The 27,549-nt window shown below is 41.1% G+C and overlaps 1 protein-coding gene across 1 annotated transcript; it reads left to right on the top strand.

Annotated features, from left to right (window-relative positions):
- Positions 1–114: 114 nt before the first annotated feature.
- Positions 115–23,105, top strand: MGARP (mitochondria localized glutamic acid rich protein). Its single transcript, XM_086611987.1, has 5 exons — positions 115–199; positions 1,994–2,097; positions 3,161–3,258; positions 7,819–8,057; positions 22,849–23,105. Exons 1-5 carry the CDS (start codon positions 115–117, stop codon positions 23,103–23,105), a joined length of 783 nt encoding a protein of 260 aa, XP_086468113.1.
- Positions 23,106–27,549: the final 4,444 nt, after the last annotated feature.

Here is a 27,549-nt window from a genome sequence, read left to right as displayed (position 1 = left end):
CGTGCGGGGGAGGGGGGCGGGGGCATCGGTGTCTTCTGCCGCGGCCGCAGCCCCGCGCTGTCTGGCAGCCCGAGGTGACCGCTGCGCTCCGCGGCTCTTGCTGCTGCTGCCGCCATGTACCTGTGCAGGGCCGCCTCGCAGGCGCTGGCCTCTCGCCTGAGCAGGGCTCCCTCTGCTGCGAGCCGCCTCAAGCAGCGTGGTACGCGGGGGCCGCCTCGGAGCTCGACCCCGGGCCGGGTAGAGGTCAACGGGACAGCGGGGTGGGACGGGACGGGGAGACTGACGCGCCGCTTGCTCTTCGCGGCCGCGGGGGGGGGACGGGTGGAGGTCGCGGGCCGGGGGCTGTGGCGGCGGGGACCGGGACGGGCGGAGGGTGGCGGGCTGGGGGCTGCGGCGGCGCTAGACGGGTGGAGGTGATGGGCTGTGGGCTGCGGCGGGGGCGATGGGCGGAGGTGGCGGGGCGGGGGGAACGGGCGAGAAGGGGCAGGTGCGGGGGTGTGCGCGGCGCGGCTGGGTACGGCTGCTCGGTCATCCCCGCCGCCGCTGGGAACCGGCTGCACTGAAACCTCCGTCCGCCGCGTTGCGGTGGGGAGCCCCTGCCCCGGCGGGGCGGGATCGCGCTCCGCTGGGCGGTTTGCCCTTGGGAGAAGCGGCGGAGTCGTGTTCTCCCCTGTCTCCGCTCATGGAAGCAGACTCGGTGGCGGGCGGGTGCGACACCCCCTTCCCGCAGTGAAGGGGCTGCCGTTTTCTTCACGTCCGCTCCCCAGCAACAAAAAATTAATAATAAAGGGTTAAAAAAAAATCCCCTTAGGTGGATAGTCAAAGCAGTGGTTTGCAGTGCTAGCACCGGGAGGGAGCGGGAGTCAGCCCCGTGTTGCAGCCATGGCTTTTAGCGCATCAGGAATTGTGTAACCAGTAGCAAAAAAATCTGGCTGTGTTGGATGACTGCAGGCTCACTGAGCACTCTCCAGCCTACAGAACAGCCTTTGAGAAGACGGTATTCCTGAGAAACTACTACAGAACGTATATGTAAATGTAAGAAGATCCATTAGGATGCCTTACTGTTGCAGAGGAGATTGAAAACTGTGTCATGAGACAGATGATGCTAAGCATAATCTGGCACACGATGGCAATGTTTTGAGATTGAGACTATTTTTGCAATGCTCAGAGCTATTTTTATGTTTAATGAGCACCCTTTCAATGAGGTGTTGCACATCTGTGCTGTGCATCTCGGATGAAGTCACAAAATTCAGCCGAAAGCCTTGTTGACGAACAGAATTATGTGTGTTTTTCACGGACCTATTTTTGAGATGTACAGAAGAATCCAGGGCTATAGCAAGAATCAAAACTGTGGAAACGGTGAACAAAAATAAATGGCCAACTGCTATTATAGTAAATATGCACTCGATCAGGGATGAAATTGTGTAATCCTGCCTGTCTGCCCTGTTGGCCAATACTTGAGGTTATAGGTTATGGGCATGTATCTAAACGTCAGCAGGCTATTTGAGAATGAAAGAATATGAATTCAGAGGAAAAGGCTTTTTCTTAAAGCGCTCCGTTATTAAACTGAAGAGGATTTGTTACCTCTCCTGATCATGACTGCAGCAAGGCTGAATAAGGACAGATTAATTCTTTTACATCCCTTAGGCTGGAATTTTTTTATGTTGTGTGGGTTTTTTTTGGTTTTTTTTCCCTTCATGTTCCTAGTTTCTTAGTCTATATAGACTGCATCCAGGACTTGGAAGCTGATGGGCTGACAGCATAGTTCACAGAAAATCTTACGCTCTTAGGAAGATCCCAGCTGCGTACCTCGTTCAGTTAGGCACCACGCCCTGTGTCACGCAGTTGTACTAAACACTGCTAAGCTGCACCTCTCTGTTTTGCTACATCTTTTAAAATCATCCTTTCCCATACCAAGTTCAGATTCTGCCGTTCTATTTTGTGATTGTGTTTTAGCAGCACTTTACATCCCTTTCAATAATGGTTTTTATAGCACCTCTTCGCCAGACGTCATCTGGGAGTGTTCCTGGCTCTTCTGGAGAGAGCATGATTTACTATCTCCTCGCTGGTGTTGCTGCTTTTGGTGGTTTATTTTATGTAAGTGTTTGGGAATGGAGCTGTTTGTCCTTTCTGAGTTGGCATGGTATAAGGTGTGTTCTGGCTTAAATAATATGGTCAAGATGCAAATTATCAATAGAATGTGGATGTCATAGCGTATAATTAAATACAGTCTAACTTAAAATTCAGCTCAAGAGAAGGAGTGAAAATGAGTGCCTATTGCTTGCCTGTTTTACTGTTACTTTGATATCTAGTGCTGCTGTTGTTCTTAGTGGAAAACATTTAAAACTATGCAAAATTAATGAGTCCAAAGATGGAGTAAGGTACCTGCCTCAAAGCCCTTGCCTCCCCTTGTCAAGCACAAACATTAAGAATGTCTCAAAGCGAGCGAGATGGATGTGAAGGAAGCTGTCTGAAGCTGCAAGGGGAAGGTTATGAACCCTGTTAACTGGGGCACAAAGAAATATAAGAATATTATAAGCATGTTAAAGTTTTGTAAGCATCTACTTTTGTCAAGCTTTTCAGTAATCACTCTCTTCCCTGCATCTATATATATATCGAACTCTGGGCTTCATGTCCCTAAAGCCTCCATTTCATAGCTTCCTTCCACCTCTGCCAAGCTTTGAGATAGTGACTAGCACATCCCAGGGAGGTACATGTTTCCCTCTCCTACAAAGTAATTCTCTTGAATGGTAACTAGCTTCTACTTGTTCAAAATATCAAACTTGGGTGATTGCATATCTGGAGGAATAACAAATTCTCTTGCTGTCACCCTTTTTACCATAGTTTTGTGGGGTTTTTTTTTGTTTTTAATAATCTGAGTGTAATTGTCTCTTAAAATACTGTGTTCAGTTCCTGAAATGCTGCAGTACTTTGACAGCTGCATGGTATATTGTATTCGCTTTCTAACAATGGAGAAATATATAAATTTGTTAGTATAGCAAAATAGATATTATTTTTTTAACCTTGCTTAGCATAATTTGATATGCCATTTAAGATGAACAGTAGCACCTGCTTCAAAACCTTTCTCTCCCTCTCCCCTCTCTTTGTTTGGTGACTTTGTAGGCATGTAGCAGTAAATTTAGGTATAATTTCCTTTCAGGCCTACAGAGTAGTCAGTTCGTCCCGCAACAAGTATATTGAACACATGAATATTCTTCATGAGAGAGCTGAGGGGCGGAAAAACAAGGGTGAGTCGAGCTCTTCTCTCTTGTTCCCCGGATACAGGAGGACCTGGAGCAGATTTCCAGATTGTCTATTCAGGCCTTAACCCTGTCCAAGTCCTTGTCTGAGTTCTGTGAGTGGGAGTAAAGACGAGGGTGGTTGTGCAGTGTTCTGTTGCAAAGCTACTTCTGCACAAATTTTGAGAGTGGACTTCATGTTTTGGCGGTGAATCTGGCCTGTGATCAACCTGCAGGAGTCTCTCTGGATGGGAGGAGTCGATGTGTGAACCATTAATTGTATATTGGGTATTTGCATTTGATTTACTGGAAGCTTAATGAAACTCGACTAAATGCATAGTGCTGTCAAAACCAGTTCTGTTCTTTTGTTTGTTGGGGGGGAAGGAGAGAATATCTTACTTTCAGTCAGCAGTCTGGTGCCAGGCCACGTGCCATCAGGGAACACAGCTCAATAGGAAAAAAGCTATGGGTTCTTTTTTGAAATATTGTAAATTGGACCCATTTCTTGTCCCAGAACTTTGATTTTGTCCTTTTTAATTTAGGATTAAATCAAAAGCAGACACCGCCTAAAATGTATGGCAAATCCTTACTTAACTCTTCATCCTTAAATAATTAGACCATGTTAGTTCAAATACTTGTAATGGAATGTTGTCTCTGTCTGCATCAATTAGTGTTACGGTGGCATTAATATAAAAGATAGAACTTTGGCAAGCATGGCCTTGCTTGGAAAAGCAATTAGGAAAAACGACTTCTTGAGGATCTTTATATTTTTATTTAGTTGCTATTTGAAAAGTAAATAGATTAATGAAGCCGTAGCTCTTCCTTATTTTTTTCTGATGCTGACATCTAGAGGATTGATTCAATATATTTGCATGCACACAAAGAATAGATTTTAATAAAGTATGCTGAGTTTAAATTTAGTTTTCAATGTGAGAACATGCTTTGAATTGTCTGGCTCTAAAATTATTTCTTTTGAAGGTGTTAGTCTTCAAGTTCCACAACGCATCCTCTAGTTTTAGAACCTTAAAGTTACAGATTTTAAGATTTAAAATAGCAAACCACCTTAACTTCCTTTCTCTTAAGCAGCTGGAAGTAATACAGTTTTTAAACTTAATTCTTTAAATGCTGATAATTCTGACACAATTTTAATGAGATCCTTCCTTGTCCCTAAAATAGAACAATCTAGCTAGGACCAGAATAGATATTTTCTCCTGGTGACCTAGTCGTCTGCTGTTCAGGGAAGAAATTAGGGTTACACTTGTTATTTTCTAACTAACATAGTCAGAAGAACACAGTAGATGTGAAAGCATCGAGCAGACCTTCCAGGGCACTCAAAATGATTTCAGTATGTTCCCTCTTTCCTCTTAAAGTTCACTTCTGCAAGGTACTGAGTTTTAACCCTAGTCTGCCAAAATGTTGGAGCGGGATGCCTGCAGAGTCAGTGGTGCTGTTGACCCACTGAGGGCTATACCTGTGTTGCCCAAGGGTGGGGTAAGAGTACTCTGGTGCTCTGTAACTTAATTCTGACCTTGGGTACTCCACAGACATCTCACCTGATGCCTTGTGCTGCTTAGTAACTTAATGTGTCACAGCTGATGGCAGATGGTTACTGCCTCCCTTATTGTTGATAGTAAGAAGTCCTAAATGTTTCTAAGTTGAAACTTGTTTTCTATATTATTTTTAATATTGGACTTCTGAAAAAAAACCCGTGACCCAGAGTTTTTTTAATTGGAGTTCTGAGTAGCTAATCCCCATTCACAATTCGAAACTACTGTTGAATCAGCTTTTTTAAAAATCCTCCTTCATTCCCAACTGTATCCTTCCAAAAGAGGTTTCTGTTCTTACTTCTCTTTTGGAATCCTCTGTGTGCTTTCTCAAAAGAATTAATGTCTCTCTTCCTCTCCTTTTTTTTCCTGTTCCCTGCATAGTCATATTTTTGTGTGTATCTTGTCACAGAGTGTTATCATAGTATAGCTTTTCCCAGAAGTGCTGCTGCAGCTTCTTTCCCAATGTGTTCTTTAGATTCAGTTAGTCCTTCCGCTTTCTCACAGTAAGCATTGCTGATAAGAGCAATTAAAAATTCTGCTCTCAAAGTAAACTAATATTTTTTTATTAGTCACATAAAATCAAGCTTAAAATAAGCTATGAAACAGTGCTGGTAACATCACGAAGTGATGGATAGAAAAGCAGCATGCCAAACAGCACGTTCATGGCACGTTTGCTAGGTGTCCTATGATAGGAGAAGAACTTTCTAGCTCGAAGAACTTAGTAGTGGAGAGCAGCTGATCAGAGACTCTCCTGATCTGAATAATTTTCATGGTTTCTCGTCCCGAGGAAAATTCTCCCCTTCTGCATAAACCCAAAATGTCTATTATAAAGAACTACATGTAGCAAACCAGGCTGTCAAAACGAGAGAAACAATCAAATGCTATTCTAGGCTTGTTTGCTTATTAGAGGATTGAAGTGATGTTTAATGGGTTTTTAATTATATCAGACATTTAAAAAAAATCTAATTGCAAATTTTCTGTAGCTCTTCTTAAGTGACAGCTACTCTCAAATTTAGGGAATGATTTTAAAAAGCCCCTGGCAGAAGCCTGACCCCAAGTAGCCGTAGGGAATCTGGGACATCATTTGGACTGTAAAATGATGTTTGCCTTGCAGGACATTCTACTTGCTTATTTAGCAAATACTGAGTTTTGTCTTCCGTTTGCACTTGTCTCCTTTAAACTTGTTCCTGATTTCCTACTTTTTTTAGCAATGACTTTTCTTTTTAACTTGATGCAAGCTGATTCAATCTTTCTAATCTATACTCTGCTTTTGCACTTTCCAGACTAAAATACAAAGGAAATGTCTTTCCAAACCTGAGGAAGTTAAATACAAACAAAGGACAGTCGTTCACCTTGCAGCCTACCTTGGGATGACTTTATACCTTCTATTGTAAAACTCCATACTTGTGAGGATTGAAAAGAACTACTTATGTTTGCAAGGCCAAACCATATTGAGCTTATTACTGAATCTGCTTTGTAGAAGGCAGTCCTGAGATCGAGAAGCTGGCTGTTCTGAATGAATGCACTCTATATTTGACTGTCCAATAAAGTGTACTGAATGCTGAGCTTGGCTGTTAGTCTGTTCTTTGTGTAATCAATTTAGTTTTTTTGAAATATAGCATTCTCTTAAAGGGACATGATCAGGTTGCATAATACAAAGCTTTGATTTTTGCTGAGCAATGAATAGACTTGTGTTTAAACCTGATGGCAAAAAGAAAGGCTTGCACTAGCATAAGGAAGCCCAGAATTGAAATTGATCTGTTTAGTTTTTAAACAGATATAAAAGAACAAAATATATTCTGACTATGTCTCTTTAAGTTCTTTCCTTTCCTGTCTCTTCTCACTCAGTTTACACTGTGTCACAAACTTTATTTCCAGTTCTATTTTTTCACATGGTGAGTTGGTTCTAGTGGGAAACTTGCAGTGAACACTTGGTATTTAACTTTTTCTTAACTTGGTCTTAGTGCATGTTTGCATGGTGATGGTGCATCTGTGTTGCTTTGTGCTGTTAGCTTTTAATGACTTGTCTCAGCTGAGTTTGGAGTAATGCATGATTGGGAAACACTGTTGTTTTTTTTTTTCAGATTCTAAAGATTCTAACCCACAGCAGCTTAGAAAAGACTTTAAAAGACAGCTGGGACTAGTAAAAAGAAAATGGTCAGTCCTAAGTGGTCATATCTCCAGTAAAGTGAATGCTGACCACTTAAAATTAGCAAGTTATTTTCTTACTTACATACACCTGACTTCAGTAAGGGTCCCCTGTTTTATTCTGCCTCACAGGTACTGCCTTCTACTTGAGTGCTATGGCTCTCGCAGTGGTCTCAGTGCATCCCATATAGCTTTAAAGACAGCAGGGAGAATAGGGATAGTGGAGTACCTGTGGCAGTGTGGAGCTAAGAGATGGCACAGAACCCGCCGGAAAACTAATCACTCGTTGGGCTTGCCTGTGTAGCTGTTGCCAACCAAGTCAGCCACCTTGAAAACAGCCCTGCACAAACTGGAGGAACGTCTTGGCTTGCAGTGCTTTTAAGCTGTGAGCCCTGGAGGGATAATGAACTCTATCGGAGCTTCTAAGTATGGTAGCAAATGTCTCATTCCCAGTGTGGTAACTCCACTGCTGGGTGCGAACTGGACAAGAATCCCGCTCCCTGTGACGCCCATGAGTGCCTTGTCATGGTCCTTTCAGCAGAATGGGTTTGGAGCAACACTTGGTGAGGTCCTTTTTGATCCTCCCCTGCACTCCCACATCTTGCACTCACTTGCTTGAAGCCACAATTTCTTTTCTTCTGACACTGAAGTAGTTATGAAACTCAGTAATTAAGAATATGGTTTCCTCATCTTGTAAACATCTTTTGTGGTGCCACATTAGACAATATGGGGGGAATAATTATTTCTTGACTTTGTTTGTAAATTCTGATGCCAAAGCTTAGCTTCCCATTTTAAATTTAAATGAGGATGATGGTAAAAAGTGGTTGGTGAATTTGTGTTGCATGCATGCACTTTACTCTCTTTATTGTATTAAATAAATCCTTAAAAGGTGATGAAGAAGAGACGGCTGAAGTCACCGAAGCAGAGACGGCCACAGGAGAGGTTGATGCAGTAGCTGCTGCTGGACCTGCAGCACAGGATGAGAGTACCGGGGTATCCCCGGAAACTGGAGGAGAGAATGACTTACCGGCTCCAGATGCACCCCCTGCTGTGGAGGAAGCACAGCAGGAAGCTGTGGCTCGTTTGGAAGTTACTGCTAATTCAGAAGCTGCTGCAGAGCAAGGTTAACTTACGAGTGTGGTTTTTGCGTGTGTGTGTTGTGGGTTCTGAAACTCTGCCTCTCACTGCAGAACGTTAGGAGCAAATGTCAGTATTCCTAATGGAGTTTGTCCTGCAGTGAAAGCTAATTCAGGTGTTACCTTGACGTATCATGAGCATAAGGTAATGAAGTTTGTTAAATCAGTGTCTCTAAAAGCAGACTGCCTGTGGCACCGGAGTTACTGCCTAAAACCAGCAGAATGAAGTTTATGTTACTGCTCCATTCTATTTCTCTTCTTTAAGATCTTATATTAAAGTGAGCATGTAATACGATCGGTTAAAGAGTTGTTCCAGTGACCTGATTCTTAAAGGTTTGTTGAGGAATCTAAACACTTTATATCATTGGCTGTTCCAAAGGTATTCACACTAAATAATTACAGCTGTTCTGTCAATGTAACTTCAACAGAATCTTGCATAGCAACTGAAATGTTGTCATGATCTCAGTGTTGAGGATATACTAGGCTAAAAATTTCAGAATTCAGTAAAACATCAACTTGGTAGTAAACACTTAAATCAGTTAGTGGCTACATGTTCAGTATTTTGAACTGCTGGGGTGTTTGAAATATTTTGGTTTACTGTGCATTTAAAAAAATAACAATAATACAAATGCAATCCTATCCATGAAGTCGACAAAATATAGGATTATAATTTAAATGGATTTTTTTTAGCTTTTTTTTAATATACTGCTAATGTGTAAGGATAGAGCAATGGCTTATCCTCATACCTCTTCATTTGCTCAGCTAATGTTGAAAGGGACACGCGTAAAGCAATTGCAATTTCTCGGTTGCAGGAAAGCAGCAAACATTTGCATCTGGTGTCTTCAGTTAAAAAAACCAAACAAACTTTAAAACATCAAAAAGCTTGCCAGCCTATCATGAAAAAGAAACTTCATTCTAATTCTTAACCTTGGAAGGGAACACTTCAGTGTGGCTGTGGCAAGTATAGAAACTACTGAAGCAGTTTTCAGCTTGACTTAAACACAGAATCTTTACTGCACACCTGTGTTTGCTTTCTCAGAGGAAGTCAAACATCTACTTCAGAGGATACGTCTAAAACACAGGTCAAACTGAGATTAAAAGTGTTTTGACTACTAGTCCGTGGGAGGCTATCCTAGTACCTTGAAAGGTATTAGCAGATTGCGGAATTATTTTCGTCTTCTTCCTTGGTGTGGAATTCCAGTGAGGAATGGATGCATCTTAATTGCCTTTTTAACAAATGAACTTGAGAAATGGTGCAGCATGTCAAATGGCTGACTTTTGTGAAAGGTCTAGGTTTTCAAAATGGGATTGATTAATTCATCTGTGAATAGCTCCTGTGCTTGTCTGCAAAACAATCCATTGCAAATAACATTTTAAAACAATACTTGGTCCAGCCTGCTAAAGGTGATACAGCTAGTCAAAGGTACAAGTAAGTATATTTGTAGTGGCTGTTACTGTTTATATATCAAAAATGTTTATAAGGTAGTAGTTAAAATACATAGATCCTTAAAAATGTCCATTTCTGTGGAACATTTAGACCAGTTCATTTAGAAAGGAAATAGCCTGGTATACTTTCAAGTTAGTGAATTAGAGCTGTTAAGAGATGTAAGATGTTTTAAAATGACTTGCAGCGTTTACCTCTGCTGCTTTACGGAGCAACTGCAAAATTTCACTGTAGGGAATGCGCACTTGCTTGTGCCTAGAAGTGGCTGAATATTCCTTTCATGATGCTTATCTAGGAATATTTGTTAATTGTTGGATAGGGTGAGATCTTCTGTATGGAAAATATTGGAAATTCCAATTAGGTAGGATATTCCCTGAGAAACATTGTGCCTAAGTAGGTTAAGTCTGAGAACCTAATTCTAGGCATGGTGACTTCATGTAGTTAGTGATCACTATTTTATAAGAAAAAAATACATCTTGTAACTTAGTTATGCTGGTATTGACTGGAAGTGGATGTTTTATTTAGAAGTCACAGATTTCTTAGGTCTGTTTTCTCTGGCAACATACTTACTGAAGAAGAGAGCACTAGAATAACAGTTCCGTTGCACTGATATTTGTGAGGGATTCTGAGGGCTGTTTCAGGTGTCCTCTGTCAAATTTTGCTGCTATGGTTATTCTCTGCTGTGTGGTAGAGCTGGTGGAAACAAATCTGTGGAATATAAAATTGCTGAGAAACTTCTACATGTTGTTTCAGCCCTCTTCCTTCCAGCCTCTAATCAGGATATCACGTATTAGCTAAAGCATTTTATATTAAGCACTAGAAGTTGTACTTCCCCTCAGTAATTACTAGTTTCTAAAGCAAGGGAGTGTTCTCCCTGGTGTAGCGTTGCCTGATCTGTTTGGTGTTTCTGGGATGTAAAACTTGCCTCTGAGATCAGTTCTCCTATGCCACTGGTCACCAGTGGAGACGATTGTAAATAACTGTTCGTAACAGGTGTGCCTAAGTCCAGGGTGAACCCTACGGACCTCATAAGCAGTTCACATGAGGTTCTCCTGCTGGGCCTAAGTCCCAGTGTGACTGCTGTGTCACCGGAGTCCTGCCCTGGCAGGCTGCAGAGGCTCCTGCTGCCACGTCACCTTAGCGTTGGTCTGCTCCTCTGCTCCAGGCCCTGTCTGCGGCAGAACAGCGTGACCGCTGAAGCGGTTCTGCCCTCGGGTCTCCAAGGAATTGACAGGGGGCTCTGGCTCTTGACTGCCTGAAGGGTTTAACAAGCAGCACATGGTCTTGCACACACAAGCTTAGACTGGTATCCCTTTCCTTTAGGCTATGTAAAAGCTGGTTTCCGTTGGCATTATACTTAAAATATAAGCAGATGGCGTTTTGATTCAAAAGTTCTCTGCTCTGTGTACCATTTTGTTCAGTGTTTACCTGAAGTTGACAGCTATTTGTGTGTCAAAAAGAAATAATAGACTCATAGAATTGTTTAGATTGGAAGAGACCTTGAAGATCATTGAGTCCAACCATTAACCTCACGGTTGTAACTAAAATCCTTCTGGAAATGCCTTTCAGTTTTGTATTTAGCCATCTTTATCATTTGTTTTCTTTCCATTTAGAGGAAAAAGTGTACTTACATTTTTACTGAGGTAGAGAATTTTTCTTTCAGAACTGCCCAGGGAAATGCAGGCTTACTTTGAAAGAGAATACTTATTTAAATAACTTTAGTTTTGTTGGTAGCTTGATGTTGCTTCTGCAGATGAAGCTGCAAGTATTTTTATTGTTACCAGTAAACATCTGCTTTTTCAAATGCAGTGGTTTCTTTTAATCTATAAGGCTTTCTGTAATATGTTTGGAAGTGCAAGGTGCCAATGGACGTTTGTCTCCGGCTCCAGTATACATAGATGTGTATATATACAGATAACAGGAATATGTGATTATACATGAATGTACAAAAAAACCCAAACTAAACAAAACAAACAAAAACCCAAAACAGCCTTGGAGGTAGGTATTTACTCAGGGTAATTTCAGTCGTAGAAAGTTAATTACAATTGTACCTGGCTGGGATTTTTCCTTGCTGTTAAGTTACAACCTGCTACGGGTATCCGGAATTCTGTGAAACGCCGTTGCCAAAAAAAAGTACTGTACCATGTAACTCTGTTCCCAAGGTTTTAGCTTCCTCTAAATTCTAATTTTATGTATGTTTTTATTTCTTGAGTTGTTGTGCTGTCTCACTTGGTTACTGCCTGGTACTGCTGTGTTTCCTGCTGTTCTCCTTCTAGTGTTCTCTTTATCTGAGGACTGTAAATTAAGATCAATTAGTCTTCAGATAGAAGAAAGCCATAAAATGCACAGATTGGTGAGCTGCTCTTTGGATTAGGCAGCATGGTTGCATCTGTGAGTTAGTTTTTGAATTGCCACTATAAACTGTTCTCCAACTTGAGAAACTCTCCAACTTGAGGATTGAGGTTTTGGCATTATCAACTGGAATAGCAAAAGCAATTAGCCCAAACCATGCTTTCTTGGACTCCCGGCTTCCACAGCATAGGTTCCCTTCTGATTTTGTAAGTATTGAAGGACGTGGTCTCTTCTCTGTCTGTTATTTCAAGCACCATTTGAGCGAGTAACTAGGTTTGGGGAGGATTAATGTGTGAATGTGCCAGTGTTTTCCACGTTAAGCTTCAAATGGCATCACAATGCCAGTTGTCTGCAGCCTAGAGAAACAAATCCAGGCTGCGCTGGACAGGAGTCACTACTCTCTGGATGGGACTTTTGCTGACCCCGTTGCACAATGATGCCAAGCAGACAAAAACACCCGATGTGATCAGCGTACGTTGTTCTTGCTTGGTAAGTTACCAAACCCTGGGTGCGTATCCAAATGCTCTGACGCTGGGAGCATTTTCGAGATTGCTGAAAAGTCCTCGAAGTAGTTTGCAATTGCTCATACTTGTTCAGCGGCTTTCGGAATGACGTTGCTCAGTGGAACAAACGCATCCTTCTAGGCGTTTGCTTGTGTGAGATGGAGGGAGGAGCAAAAGCTGTGCAACCTGCAGCTCTTTACAACCTTAGGCTGAGAGACTTACAACCAGAGGCTGAGAGAGTTGGGGCTGTTCAGCCTGGAGAAGAGAAGGCTCCAGCGTGATCTTATAGCAGCCTTCCAGTACTTACTGGGGGCCTACAGGAGAGCTGGAGAGGGACTTTTTACAAGAGTGTGTAGCGATAGGACAAGGGGCAATGGATTTAAACTGAAAGAGGGGAGATTTAGATTAGATCTAAGGAAGAAATTATTCACTCAGAGGGTGGTGAGGCACTGGAACAGGTTGCCCGGAGAAGCTGTGGATGCTCCATCTGTGGAAGTGTTCAAGGCCAGGTTGGATGAGTCTTTGGGCAACCTGGTGTAGTGGAGGGTTTCCCTGCCCATGGCAGGGAGGTTGGAACTAGATGGTCTTTGAGGTCCCTTCCAACCCAAACCATTCTATGATTCTAGGTGCTGGGGTGAGATGCAGCATGGATAGCGCTGGACTGACCTTATCCCATATGATTATACTGCTTGTTCACAATTGCACTTTGTGAAAATAACTACACTTTTTTTCCCTCTTCTCTGCCTTGCTTGTATAGATCAGCAGCATGTCGTAACAGGCCTCTTATCTGCCGTTTTCATACACATAGCGTCATTGCATGAAATCACTCTCTAGGTGTAGATTGGTGTAATAGAGACAGATAGAATCAGGGAAAGTATTCCTATCATCTGATATAACCCATGCTTAATTACCAATTGTAATAAAGGTTTTCTATCCTGAATCTCCCTTTAGAGGATTTTTTTCTCTTCATTCAATATGATGGACTAAGCCAGCTAAATCAGGTTCGATAAAGCTGAATGAGGTGAATATTATCCTACTGAGGATAATATTCTGTAGAACTTCTGTTGAGTATTTCTGCTTCACATTTAACGGTTTCTTTATCTGTCCCCTGGGCTACTGAGTTTATCTTGCGTCTCTCTGATTGCCATTCACTGGCCACTAGTCTCTCTTCCTCCTGTTTTTCCTGAGCTTTGTAGATGAGTCGTCATAGCATAACTGAAAAATCTCTGCAGGAAGAATGCAAACAATAGTTAGAAAATACTTCTGTAAAAGTTGTGAGCATCTGAAGACACAAGTTGGTAAATGGAAAGACTGTTCAGTTTTGAACACGTGGGCTGAAAAGAGAATTTTACAGGATGCACTGTGCTGGGCAGGAGGAGTCCATTAAAATGGAAAAAAAAACCAAACAACCCTAGAACTTCCCAGCTAAGAGTGCAAACAAGGAAGGGGAGGAGAACTACATAACTGTCTTCTCATTTATCTCTTGTAGAACAAGGGGACAAGTAGCTTCTTAAAAAAAGGTTAAAGCTAGTAAAAGGACAGAAAGTGAATAATGCCTAAATGATTGTCACTATTCAGGAGAAAATGGACTTACTGCTTTTTACTGATAAAATATTTATAGCTCATTGTCAAGATTTAAAAAAAATAATCCTAAAAAACTTTATTTCTTTAAATTGGAAAGCAAGAATGCACTTTGATCAGCAAAAACTGTTAGCATTTACTTTACCTTAAGTAGTATTACCTGTGAAATTTTTCTGTAAATACAGCGTGCAGAGGAATACTGTTAGTGATCTGCTTTAGAGCAAATGGCAACAGGGACTCCTTTCTGCTCTCCTGTGGTGGCAGCTCAAAACAGAATGGTAATAATGGGGATTTTTATATTAATTTTTGTGCAGCATTTCTCATTGCAGAGAGAAACATCGATTTCCAAAAAACACGATGAACTTTTGTTGCTCCTTTGAAAACAATTTAATGGGTAAAACTTGGTGCATTACCTTGTATGAAGAGTGTTAAAGAAAATGCCTAATTTTACTTAGAAGCTTTTTTAGAACTTCTGAAGGATTTTGTACATCAAGTTGTGAGTCTTCGGGTTGTTAGTATGAACTAATGAGGCTTTTCTTAGGAACTAGTGACCTGCATTAGGCACAAACAACCTGTGAAATGTTTGGTTGAGTTAAGGTGTTTCTTTTCTTGCTGTATGCAGTGAAGAATTTTTTTTTTTTTTCTTAAAAATGTGCTTCATAATGTCATGGTTTAGGCTCTTAGCTGGACCTCATGGATTTTTTCCTGGAATGCTTCTGGATGGCTTGCAAAAAGAAAGAGCTGTCCTATTTTTACAGTGGCAAGATTATTAGAAATCCAGGCCTTCCTTTGTTTATCAGTTTCTCGGAGACCTTCAGCTCTGAGCCTCTGGTTCAGGTTTAACCTATGGAATAGCTGAAATGCCAAAGGGAGAAAACTCCAGACGTCTGTGGGCTCTAGCAAGGTATTGCTGGATAGGGAAGGCTGAGGCTGCCTTCGTGTCATGTCCAAACAACAGGGTGGTGGGGCCAGGGCAGTTCCACAAACGATTTCTTGAGAGCAACGTGGGCTTTGGCATTTGCCAGCCACTACTTCCTGTTCTGTGCACTCAAGGAACTGATCAGACTGAAAAATAACCAGCGCTTTTCTAAATAATTGTTAGTTCCCCGATTCATTTTAGCACGCAGAGCTGAGAGCTTTATTTTTTCCTGTCTGAAGCTCCAGTGCTGCTGAATTCACCATGTCGGAGGGAGGCAGTGGTCTGTGGTTTAACCATCCAGTAGATTTTTTCCTTTTTAAGCCCAATGTTAAAGTGTCAAGTGTTTTTTCTTTACGAGGAGATGGATAATTTACTCTAGCTGGTTATAATCTTAAATAGTCACTGAATAAAACACCAGTGAGCAGAGAGAGAGCATTCCAGTAGTCCTGAGTGGCATTCCTGGTGCTTGGGATGTTCCCGGAGGCTATCTGCAAGCCCTCCGTGCTGAGCTCCCTGCATCTTCCTGGCCAATGAAACCTGAAGCACTTGCTCACTTTACAGGATCATCTGCACAGTTTTGCCTGTTCTGTCCCAAGCTGACTCGGTGATTATTATTTCCCCCTCTTCCTATTGCTGATGTGGCTGATGGCAGATTGAGCCCCTGTAAGCAGGGGGAGGAGGTGCTGAACCCCAGTCAGCGTACCTGGGATGGCAGATGGCTTCTGATGAAGGAAGGGCACCTTAGATGCCACCATCACCTCCAGATTTAGAACAAAAGCCATTGTCGAACAAACTTCTTCATTTTCTTTAAAGCAGATGATGGAAGCAAAATATGTTAAGTTGGTCTTAAAGGGAATTGCAATTTCTTACTGCCACTGCTGTGTTCTCCCCTGGATTAGATCTGAGGGAGCCAGGTACCCCCACCTCTTGTGCTCTATTTTGCACTGTCTCTCAAATACATTCTCAAATTACTTTTCAAACATGACAGAATTTGACTTTTAAACAGTGATTTCTACTTCACTGTCAGTTTTCCATTGGTGGGTCTTTAAACTATGAAAAGGAATGGGGAATTTTTTGCCCTGCCTATCCTAATGTTTCAGGGGATGTCCCGAGACCCTCAGTGGACCTTACTGAGGAGAAGCTTTATGTAGACAAAAGCATCACATTCTAGTATGAGTTCTTCTCTAGAAGACTGTAAATGAAATGGTGTTTCTGTTTTCACTATTAAATTTGACTTTTTTTTTCCTTTTGGAATTAGTATGTGGCATTGGTTATGTTATAGGCAGCTTGAAATATCAAAGCCTTGTTTTGTCCTCCAGCTTTGGTTCATGCGCTCCAGGCAGATTCCATTTGTATTATGCTGGCTAACTTGTATTATTTTAGCTTTATAAAGCCAAATTCTTCTGCAAAGAGTACTTTTTTTAAAGTAATTGAACCTGACGTTCTGCATTACAGATACCAGCCTCATCTTGACTGCTTAAAAAAAAAAAATCATATATGAAACATACTGCTTTAAGTGAAATGCTTCACTCAGAAAAGTGTATTTTTAAATATCTTTTAAAATTGCAGGAAACCAGCGCCTATTCAGACTTTGGTGGTGGTGGTGTTGTTTCTAACTGGAAATAGCACATTTAAAATGAATCAAAGGATTAGGATTAGAATCAGAATATGATCATTTAGACTACATTAGTATTAGGGAAATGCAGAACTGGGGGGAAAAATATAGGCTGTAATCCTGAGAAGGCTGTGGTTATCTTGTATGATCTTGTTATCAAACTTCTGTCTAGGGGGTGGAGGGGGGCAATCCTCTCCTCTCGCAGAACGAGGTAAAAATTGAATATAGCTGTCATTTTAAAATCTGGAACAGCTATCTTCTTCCTATGTGTTGTGAAAGAAAGGAAAAGATATAAGGAAAAGATACTTACAAAGCCACTTAAAATCCAATGTAAAAGCTTAAAGTCCAGTAAGACTTAAAAATATAATATACAAATTAGTTTAATTATGCCTACAGACTGTTTGCATCGGTCATCTATAAATTGATATCAATAGATACTAAAAGCAATTAAAAAGCTTCAACGCAAAAGCACTCTGAACAAGGAGAGCGTTTGCAGCAGTGCTGAGTTGACTGGCCAAAGGTTGTAAAACTTTTGCTATAGGAGTGAAATTCTGAATTCCAAGAATGCCCCCACGCTGCTTTAGGAATTTGGACTTTTCCTTCTTTTAATGCTGCTCTATGAGAGACAGCTTCCTCTATTTTTACATGTTAAGAGAAAGATTTATTTCTTTCACAAGGTAAAGTGCTTCACCTGCATGAGGAAAGAGGAAAGCAGTTCTTTCCTTTTTAGAATAATTTCTTTCTGTATGTAGAATAAGTTTTGTTTGTTTTCTTAACCATTAGTTGCTAACCAGCTGCTACTTCAGCAGAGGTGTGAAGACTGAACCCTCATGTGAAGGTGGTTGATTTTTTTTTTGAAGGGCTGCTCTAAACTTTAAAGCAGTAGATTAAATTAGCGCTGAAGAAACTTCAGTGTTGTAACAACGGGAAGGTACCTTCTTCCCAGAGTGGTCCAAGCTTGCTCAGATGGAGGAGCAGAACTTCTCACTCTCGGCTTGTCTGCTTACTCCTCCTGGCAATGCTGACATGACTGGATGTGTAGAGTAAGTAGTCATCAACTGTTTTTCTTCTCCTTGACCTTGTCCTATTGCTTTCTTCAGGAACTGTGGTTGATGAAAGCTGACATATGAAATAACACACACGTATTGGGCAATTGGTAGCTTGCTTTGCTAGCCTTCACATGTGGTGTGTGGTGTGAAACACAGCTGGGAAAGTCCAGCTTTATGAACTTTGAATGCTAAAGCCTGATGATATATGCCCTGTAGAAATGCTATCAGAAACAGTAACTTCTAGGAAAATTCTTGCAAGAACCAAGTTCTTGGCAGATTTCAGATTCTACTTAACCATCATCAGTGCCAACTCAATTTGCTCTGTGCCTCCCTTTCACCTGCCTGCTTCAAGAGCATCCTATAGCATATTGCTTCCCAGGCAGTAGGACATGACTGCTAGTGTCAGCTGATTTAATTTCAGACTATACCTTTGCATCCCAGACAAAAATCCAGGCTGATCCTGCATAAAAACTCCCACAGGAAAGTCGGAAAGTTTGTTTGAAACACTTGAAAGCTTTGGGGAAAGAGGCTACGCAAGCAGTAGGATCTAGGTTCTGAAAGTCAATCCACACGTGTGGGGTTTTGTGTTGTGTGGTTTTTTATTACTGGCAGGAGGAAGTCAATCCGTGTCGGGGGGGGATTATTTTTGATTATTAGCTGGAGCAAAGATGAGTCAGTCACACAGGGCTTGCAAGTCCCTGCTTACTGTGCTTCTCTTCTGCTGGGGGAATGCTGAGCTCACTGATATTCAGACAGTTCAGTTGAGCATCATGAGGATGCAGAAGCGCCCTGGATTTGGGCTGTTTTCTGTTCTGCTGTCAGAGCACACAAGTCTAAGATCCTGCGCTCTCAGTGCTGCAACTGTGGCACGTATAAGAGTGAAAATTCAGTCTTTAAAGACTGCAGGAATAACTGCTTTATACAGGAAGCAGCAGCTTTTTTTCTTTCCCCCCTCACTGAAATGATAGGGATGGTTTCCAAAAAAACTGTATTTCTGGGTGGAATTAGATGTTGGATATTGTGCTCATAAGCTACTGGAGCTTCCTAATGCTTCTACCTTTTTTTAAAAAAAAAGTTTAAAAAACCCCATTAATTTCCTTTTGTTTGTAAAATCAATTTCCTTTCTCTGTGTTTATTTATTCAACTCAAAACAGATGTGTTTTTGTAACATAAATGGTTTGGTATTGTGTTTGGTGCGTATGTAATGTGCTGCTGGGGCTTGCCCAGTCTTGCTCTGTTCCTGCATGTGCAATTTGGAAGGATGTGTTTCTTCTCAAAATGGTTATCTCGTCAAGCGGGGGAGCTGAAGACCACTTGAGAGTGTCCTGGGCAGCAGCGGGTGATGTTTTTGTTAGGGTTCAGTGTTATGCATAAGCAATGGATATTACAAAGATGTTATGTACTGATGGTTGCGTAGTGGAAATATGTCTGGGGTCTAACGAGCCTGAGGTCGTTTGTCCTCAAAACCCTTGGTATGTTAAAATCCCTTTGAATGCTTCCAGAACAGCTGTGGATGCAATATGCAAAGCTGAGCCACTTTCCTACAGTTAGTAAACGTGATTGGTTTGGTTTCTCTGCGGCTTGAGGTTCTTTAATATTAATCTTTTGTTGAAATCACAAGAAAGTTAAGCTCCTAATTTGGATCTGTAAGTGCAATAGTATTTGCCTAGCAAAACTGAAGAAAACTGTAGCCACTGATGCTGGGACTTAGCTACTTATCCCAGGGGGAAACTTAAAGTTGACAAATGCCTGGTGAAGAAACAGAAGAGAAATAAGTATCTTTTTTTTTTTTTTTAGAAAAAAATAGCTAATATTTTACACAAAGGCTGGGACTTTGCTACCAGTATTAATATCTTGTATGAAACTGTGAAGTGTTTAGCTCCTGTAGGGTGATACAGCCTACTAAGATGAGGGGGATGCGACACAGCAAACACTCAATGAAAGAGTAAAATTATGAAACCATGAAACTATGAAACCATTTAACTTCAGTGCTATTGATGAATAGGCTTCCTCCCCACCCCACTACAGAATTAAGAAAAAAGTAACCAACCCCACTTTTGCGACTATAAGAAGAAACTAAAAAAAAAAAAGAGCGTTCCTATTTTTGGCAGATTTTACATTGTGTGGGTCAGAGTGAATGATCGTTTGACTGAGACCAGTTTGACTGGAACGCTGCAAGCGGGTGTTTTGTTAAAGATGTTCAGGAGCTGAAGCTCTATTGTGTAATATCGATAATTAAGCAGCTGGGCATTCAGCGGAGAGCATAATACGAGCAGCACTTAAATACCACGTGTTTTCATCGCGGAGAAGCAGTTGCACAATGCAGATTGTTTTGCTCAGTTGAAGCCTGTAGAAATTGTAGGAAAGCTGGAATAAATAGACAAACTGGATCGTAGTCATCGCTGCACAAAGAAATATGGGGACTCCAGAATTTCAAACTGGTCATGATTCAGAAAACGACACAGAACCAGTTGAGATGCTGTAACTCCTCTACAAGTCTATTTTGAAAAAGCAGCTTAAATTTTTCAGTATTTGAACTAACAAATGTTAGAAGTTATTTCAATTACATCTGTTAATTACTGTAGAGTTTCACAACAGGCTTATGAACATCTTTGCAATACTTGAACAGATAGAAACGTAAAATCCTTCTTCCAAGGATTATGGAAACTGAGTCATCATTGTACCAGGCATAGATTAAAATCTCTTGTATGAAATAGGGTGTTACTACAGGATGTTACACGGAACAACCGCAAGAGATTAAGCTGGACTGAAAAAATATGAAATGTATGCAGATTTAAAAAAAAAAAAACAAGAGGTGGGGAGAAATAGCACTGAGATTAAATTTAACATCCAGAGAAACAAAAAGAAGTTCATAAACTGTGTAATGCTTTGTGCTATCAGCTGATCAGTAGGAGAGGACGTGAAGGACTCGGCAGGATGCCTGATGTTCCCTGCAGGGAAGGGGCCATGTGGCAGTCCTGATTCCAAAAGAGGTGGAGGACTCATTCTCAGCTTGCCAGGTCGTCATGCATCTGGTGTTGCCCTGGGATCACAGCATTTCCCTAGGACAGAGAAAAGTGAGTTGACCTTGTGAGTGAGATACAGAGGCTTTGTTCCAAGGCTGAGCTGTGTACAAACAACCAAAAACTACGCCGAGATTTGTTTCGGTGTGTCAGATTAATGCTCAAACCAGCCTTCGTCGTTATGGACTGGCTCTTATTTTCGTGGTGCTTAAAGCACCAGAAGACACTTGGATAGCTTGCTGCAGTTGCAATAGGCCAAGGAAATTGAACAGGTTGCCCAGAGAAGTTGTGGATGCCCCATCCCTGTCAGTGTTCAAGGCCAGGTTGGATGAGGCTTTGGGCAACCTGGTGTAGTGGAGCGTTTCCCTGCCCATGGCAGGGGGATTGGAACTAGATGATCTTTAAGGTCCCTTCCAACCCTAACCATTCTATGAAATTACACCAAAACGATCTTCACAGGCCAGACTGAATCTTTGTTGGAGATAATGCCTTAAGGCATGGATGATGACCTGCTGCAAGCTGCTGTGTCTGGTCCTGCTGTGAGCGAGCCCCTTGGACAGCCAGCTACTGCCAGCTTTCTCGTCTCGAGGAGAGGACTTCAGCTGTGGCACCTGGGAGGTGGCTCCAGCAAAACTCTAGCCGCATGTGCTCAAGGAACAGATGTAAAGCCACTGGAATAAAAGTACCAGCTGGAGTTTTCTGCAGTGACCAAGGACGATTACTCACATGTACAGACACAGGTTTTCAAAAATGCGATGCCTGTTGTAACAAGGCCCTTTGTGTTTTAGGGAGTGACAGCTGCTCTGCAGAGACCTGGATGGACACATTGGGAGGAATCCATACTTTGTTGCAGGAGATTGCCTTTCTGGTAGCTGTAAAGAATACTTCAGACCAGAGACAAATCGTTTGGTGCGAGTGGTATAAGTGTTAACGTTTGTTTTCAAGGCAGGTATTCCTGTAGGTGACAGACACACACAATTCTCTTTCAAAGGAAATGGGGTTATGTTAAAAAGCAGGAAAGTCTATGTTGCTTCCTCTACTTGCCTACTGATCTGCTCTTCTTAGTGCAGGAGAAATTAAAACACTGAAACATCACAAGAGATAAACAAAAATTAGCAAGATTAAATACTACAAGCCAGAGCACAAGTTTTTGGTAATATACACTGAATGTCTGATGTTACAAATGCAAAACCAGCAGCTTGTTTCCATAGCAGATCTATTGCCCTACGTCAAGTGGTGCTAGCTATAAAATATCTAATGTTCTGAATTTCACATGTACTATCTTTATTGTATAGCTGTTCCCTATAAACACAAAGGTAGCAATTCCTAATTGTTTTTTTCTATTGTTTCTTCAAAATTCAGTCAGTATTCTGTGAAATGTGTTCAGAATATGCTGTATCTAAATAGCTGCAAGCTGATATTAGGAAAAAAAGGCATGGGATGCTAGTTCTGCCAAACTTCTATTTACTGCATTTATTGAACTTACTGAATTTATTGAATGAAGCCATTTAGCTGGACTTAATATACCTGTAGCTTAGATTGGACACAATTTGTAACAACAAAGTCTCTGTGAGCCTTATCCTGACGAGCAGTTAAGGTGTGTGATGATGTAGAACACCAACAGGAAGGTTAGAAGAACATGGTAAGGGAGAATTTACTTGCGTAAAGTTTAACGTGTAACTGCTGGATGATGTGTTCAGTCTCCCTGCAGAGCATATCAATATATGGAAATATTACCTAATACAGACTTTTTAGACAGATAGATTGCTTTATCCTTAAGGAGTATTGAAAAATGACACTGGAATTGTTGCCTGAACCTTCAGGCCGATATTGGGATATTTCTACGTTAAAACTACCCGTGACATCTTTGCAAGGTTATGTGGAACGTGTGTGTAATGTCCCATGGTGTGGATCAGACTGGGATTATTTCCATGGAAACTTTGCTATTAGCATCTTGCGCATCATTATTAGTTTGACAGAAATCAGTAAATAAAATGAGAGTATCTGCAAGATAACATACATGTTAGAGAATGCTCACTTTGTCTAATGGCATGAAAGTAGCTCATGTTTATAGTTTTCTGCTCCAAGAAAGAGTCAGACTTTCCCTGGAATTCCACTTGCAAATTTTTATTTGCATTATAGAATTTAATGGTCTGACAGATCCTGTTGTCTTCAGCTACTTGGAACATGTGTGTTAAGCAGGTACCTTGTGCTTTGTGAGCCTCGACTGCTCGCCCTCGTTTATGGCGGTGAACGGGAAGGCGACAATTAACTCTCTAATTTAATTCATAGAAACTGTGAGTGAAGTCTTGGATGTTGCAGCTTCTCCTGCCTGTGAGGAAAACTTAGACAGTGTCGAGGAAGGAGTAGCCTCAGCAGCTGACGAGATTTCTGACGCACCTTCAAGGAGCCAGGACGCTGATGCTGAGGAGTCGGGGCAGACTTCAGAAGGTGCAAGAGTACTGCTGGGTCTGAAACGTTTTGTCTCTGAGAAGCACCGGTGGCTGTTTGCACAGAACCAGCCGCAAGAGCGTGCAGAACTCGTGTGATGCAGTGTGGCTGCTAGAGGCGACTGCGTGTGGCATCGTAGTGTCAGCAGAAAATTTAACTTTTCAATTGCATGGCATGTGGTAGAAAAAGGTATTGCTAAGTTGGATGGCAGGGGTGTGTTGAGCTCTGTGCCCTGCTAAGTAGCTAGATGTAGTAGTGGTTCATTAAGAACAGGAGATTCTCCCTTGTGCTGCATGCTGTAAGACACTTTAACATCTGACTTGATTCGAAAGATAGAATTTTCTTAAACTACGTTTCAGTAAAGAAAAATGTAGAGCATGTGATGTTTATAAACCTTACAGTGTTTCAGCGAAGCTATAAACCATCTTATAACGATGCAATTGAACGCCAAGAAAAACGTGCTAAAATCATCACTGCGATGATTTTTCAAAGGAGCTTAGAACTTTAGCCTCTAAATTCTCTTACGATTAGAATTAAAAAGCTATAAGGAAAAATGTCTGCGTATCTAAGATGACTTTGTGAATTGTATCCCTTTAGTCCAAAGGATCCTTTAGACTAAAGGAAACAACTTACTCGACCGTTTGTCGTCAAGCAAGTTGTTTCCAAAGTTTCTCATTGGTGTTTTGTTTGCACTTTCAGTTTCCGTGGAGGAGAAGACACCTGAAGAAGCTGCTAAGGAACCCTAAAGGTACACAGTGCAATTGCAGCACGTGGTTTCCCACTCTCCACCTTTCTGTTTTTTCTCAGTTAGTGGCAATTGCAGCATATAGCAAGTCTGCACGTGCGCTCTGGTGGTGGGTTTGTATTTCTGCTCCCAACAAGTACACTGCAAAGAAGGACTTAACTGAAGTGTTATTGTTTGGGAACCATTGCTGGCATCTTTTAGAGGTTAGGGAGCAAAACTTTCCTATATCAGTTGTCACACTGGGTATTTACTTATGGCTTTCTTATTTGCATGTAAACTGGATAAAGACCCAAGAGTTGTAGCTTTCTTCTAGGCAAAAAAGTGTTCTTTGGACATTAGTTTAAATCATATAGATACTGGACTTCTGGATTATTGCCCTATCCAAGTGAACTCTTCTTCTGTTATCCTTAGTGTAAACATGGTGAAGTTGTAATCTTCTGGACTGGTTTTGTTTTGTTTTTAAGATATTTTTTTCAGCATTAGTCTCTCTGCACTTTTAGTTTGTGATAATGAAAAATATTGAACAAAATATTCTTAAAATTTTGCTAGTATCTTGCTCAGTTTGCTTTATTAACTTTGTAGAATAAAAGACTTTGTCCACAATATTCTTATTATTTTGCCGTTCCTATGACTCCCCTTCCCCAAATGGATGGTAGGACAGTGATAGAAAGCTGAGGGAATAAAAAATTTGGTTGCAATATGAACATGAATCTTGGTAGAAGAGAGATTAACTAGAACAGAAACAACTAAAAATTAAGCAAACAAACCTCCCAGGTCAGGAATTTTCATAATTATTTTCTGTTAATTAACAATTCATACACTAATTCTTGGAGCAGGAGTGTAAGAGGAGAAGGAAATGGAGCAAAGCCAGTTATTTTTCATAGTATCCTCAAAATGTATGTTCTAAATACACTTGTACGACCTTATTGTTGTGTTCCGAGTCCCTTGTAAATGCACATTTCCTTGTTCCATCACCCATTGCAATATAAAATAAGATAATGCCTCTTATCTGCTTGTCCTAAAATGTAAATATTGTTCTTAAACTGCGTGGTCCTTGTCTATGCTGATTTAGCATTTGAAACTAAGAAAATAAAAATTAAAGCAAAGCCAATCACACAGTTATAAAATAGTTTACAAAATGCTAGTGTAAGATATGTTGCTCTACCAAACAGAATTTTTGTATTTTACTGGGAATAATGGTGTGAAGGGGAACAGATATTTAATGAACGTGGGTGAGATGTGTGGAAAAGTTGCAAGAGCATGTCTCTCAAAGCTGTTATCTTTGCTCTAAGTGAAAGTTAAGGCCATATGAGGATATCACATCAGAAAAATAAGATCCCGAGAAATTCTCTCTGCTCTGAGACGCATAAATGCAGTGATGCAGAGAAAGCAACATAGTTGTGGATCTCTGTTTTTTCCTGTGAACATCCTGCAACCCTAAAAATTGTTGCATTGTTATTCTAGATTTTGATTTAGACTACAAATACCCAATGTGTCAAATTCAATTAATGAAGGCAGAAACAGTAACTGAAAAGGGTGGGAGTGAGAGGGAAGGCAAGCTGAGGGAAGCAACAAATTGAAAATAGGTGAAAAACAGATGAATCTGCTACCAGAATACGCATCCACTGAATTCTGCTGAAACTGCTTGGGCTCTTTTTGACAAAAAAAAAAGCTTTTTATGAATATAGCATCACAAGGTTACAGAAAGTGTCTCTTACTACTTTCCAATTCAATCTTATTGGGAAAAAAAAAAAAGTTTTGATAATCATTTTACTACTTAGTGCTGGAAGATTGTTGCCAGGCTGACTTTTTCCAATTTACAAGTCAAGAGTCACAGTGCGTTCCCAATTAGGAAAGAACTAATTTATTTTTTTTTACTGTATGTTTTGATTATAAGCACTTAGGGTATTGACCTTAGCTTTTTTCCTAAAAAAAAATAATCATACTTTTAGCAGAATTCAAAGCAAAAAAAAATCAAAAGAATGATTGATCTGAGAATCAAATTAGCATCCAGTTCATTTTTAAAAAAACAAAACCTAATTAGTCAGTGAAGGGATAGAAGTAGTAGTAATGGATAAAATCCTCAGATGAAGCCTTGAGTTGATGCTGAGAGCATGCCTGGGTAAGAATATACTATTATTCCCCTTTCTTTTCAGAGCACGGCAATTCTGTGTACAGCTGTTGGCCCCAAATTCATGCTGCGACGAAGCTGCTGGTATCAGTAATCCCAGCAAACACAATTGGTTTACCTTGTGCTTAAAGTTAAGCAAGTAACTATTTGTAGAAGTAAGGCTTAGTGGAACGTGTCCAGCATGCTGGGGAATTCATTTATATCTGAGCAATGCGGCGGAGGAGGGAGGGACTCCTTGACATTGGGCTTCATTGGTGGCAGCAGAGCAAGTTGTCGCGAAGCCATCAGATAAGCATGATTGATGCAGCAGTGGTGTTTGTATGCTGCAATTCACTCAACTGACAACCTGCAGTCAAATTCACAGTGTGCTTTGAATGTTTGCAAAGAAAAAGACCGGATGAATCAAGTCTGTTGCTAAACATCTTGTATTGTTGCTTCCTCTTAACCAGATTCTTTTTTCTTTTTCCCAGTAAGCAGTGCTGAAGCCTTTGAAAAAATTAATGGAAATCTTTGAGGCAATCAACCAGCTGATTCCTGTGTGAAACCTCATACTCATCTGTGGAGACATAAAAGAAATTGTGCAGTTTGCCATACCACACACCGCTCATTAGGAGCAGGATTCCTTGCTGCGACAGACAACCTAACACGATTTAAGTTGGTTAGCGAGACGCTGCTGTGATTAACACCTCTGCTTTAGAGAGTAGCATCCAGTAGTAACCACCAAAGCACCACCCAGCATGTTGTAGGCACATGTGTGAGGAGAAGCAGTAACTTAACAGAAATTGTCAGGTGAACTTCTTCTAGCGCTTCGTTGTCTCATTACGTACATTGATTTCTTACTTTTGGCCCAAACTGTTCTGTGTCATTATACGGTTGTAACATTCCATGCTGAAACGGGAAATGTTTAAACTAAGTTAAAATCTTGTAAAAATTACCTGTTAGTGTTTTCAAATGCGGTCACGGAGAAAATAATAACCGCAAGTTTGGATTTGCAATCGTAAGCAGAGCACGTTTGGCTGTACAAGATCTAATTTTCCCCCTGCATAAACATTCTAGATACTGCCCTTCCTTGCACAACAACATCCAGGAGTAAACACGTTTAAGGCTCCCGCTTCGACAACAAAACCCATTTGCAAGTAGTAGCAAAAGGTACTTTATAGCACGAAAGTCAAAATAACAGTGGTTGAAGCCACCATTGCTGATGGAAGTGGTGGTTCCTGCCCTGGGGTGCTTGGCCCTGTTTCTGCCAAACCTGATTCATGTGGCTGGAGTCTTTCTGGGGTGTTCTGTCTCAGCGGTGATGTGCAGCGGCGGCATGACCACACGGAGGTTTGTACAAACCACAAGCAATTTAGGCTGTGCTAAAATGCCTCTCCAAGCCCTCGAGGACAACCAGCAAAATCCCCGTGGAAGGCTGGGCCACAGGTGGTCAAATGGACAAGGATTCTTAGGGCCTAATAAAGAGCAGAATAGCTAAATAATCTTGACATGTTAGAACTATCTTAATAATGAAAAAATCTATAGCGAATGATGGGTTTGCATGACACTTTTCTCCTACTCTTCTGTTGTGCTATGTGGGTGTGCACGAGCTGCATCTGCTACAAAATTTTTACTGAGACCTCACCAGCTAAAAAGCACTGCAGCCATCCCAGAATGGCAGTAACTT

This window comes from Tauraco erythrolophus, chromosome 5, assembly GCF_009769465.1.
Source record: "Tauraco erythrolophus isolate bTauEry1 chromosome 5, bTauEry1.pri, whole genome shotgun sequence".
NCBI classification, from domain to species: Eukaryota; Metazoa; Chordata; class Aves; order Musophagiformes; family Musophagidae; genus Tauraco; species Tauraco erythrolophus.
The sequence above is the reverse complement of the archived record's forward strand: the minus strand, read 5'-3'. Positions and strand labels throughout refer to the sequence as shown.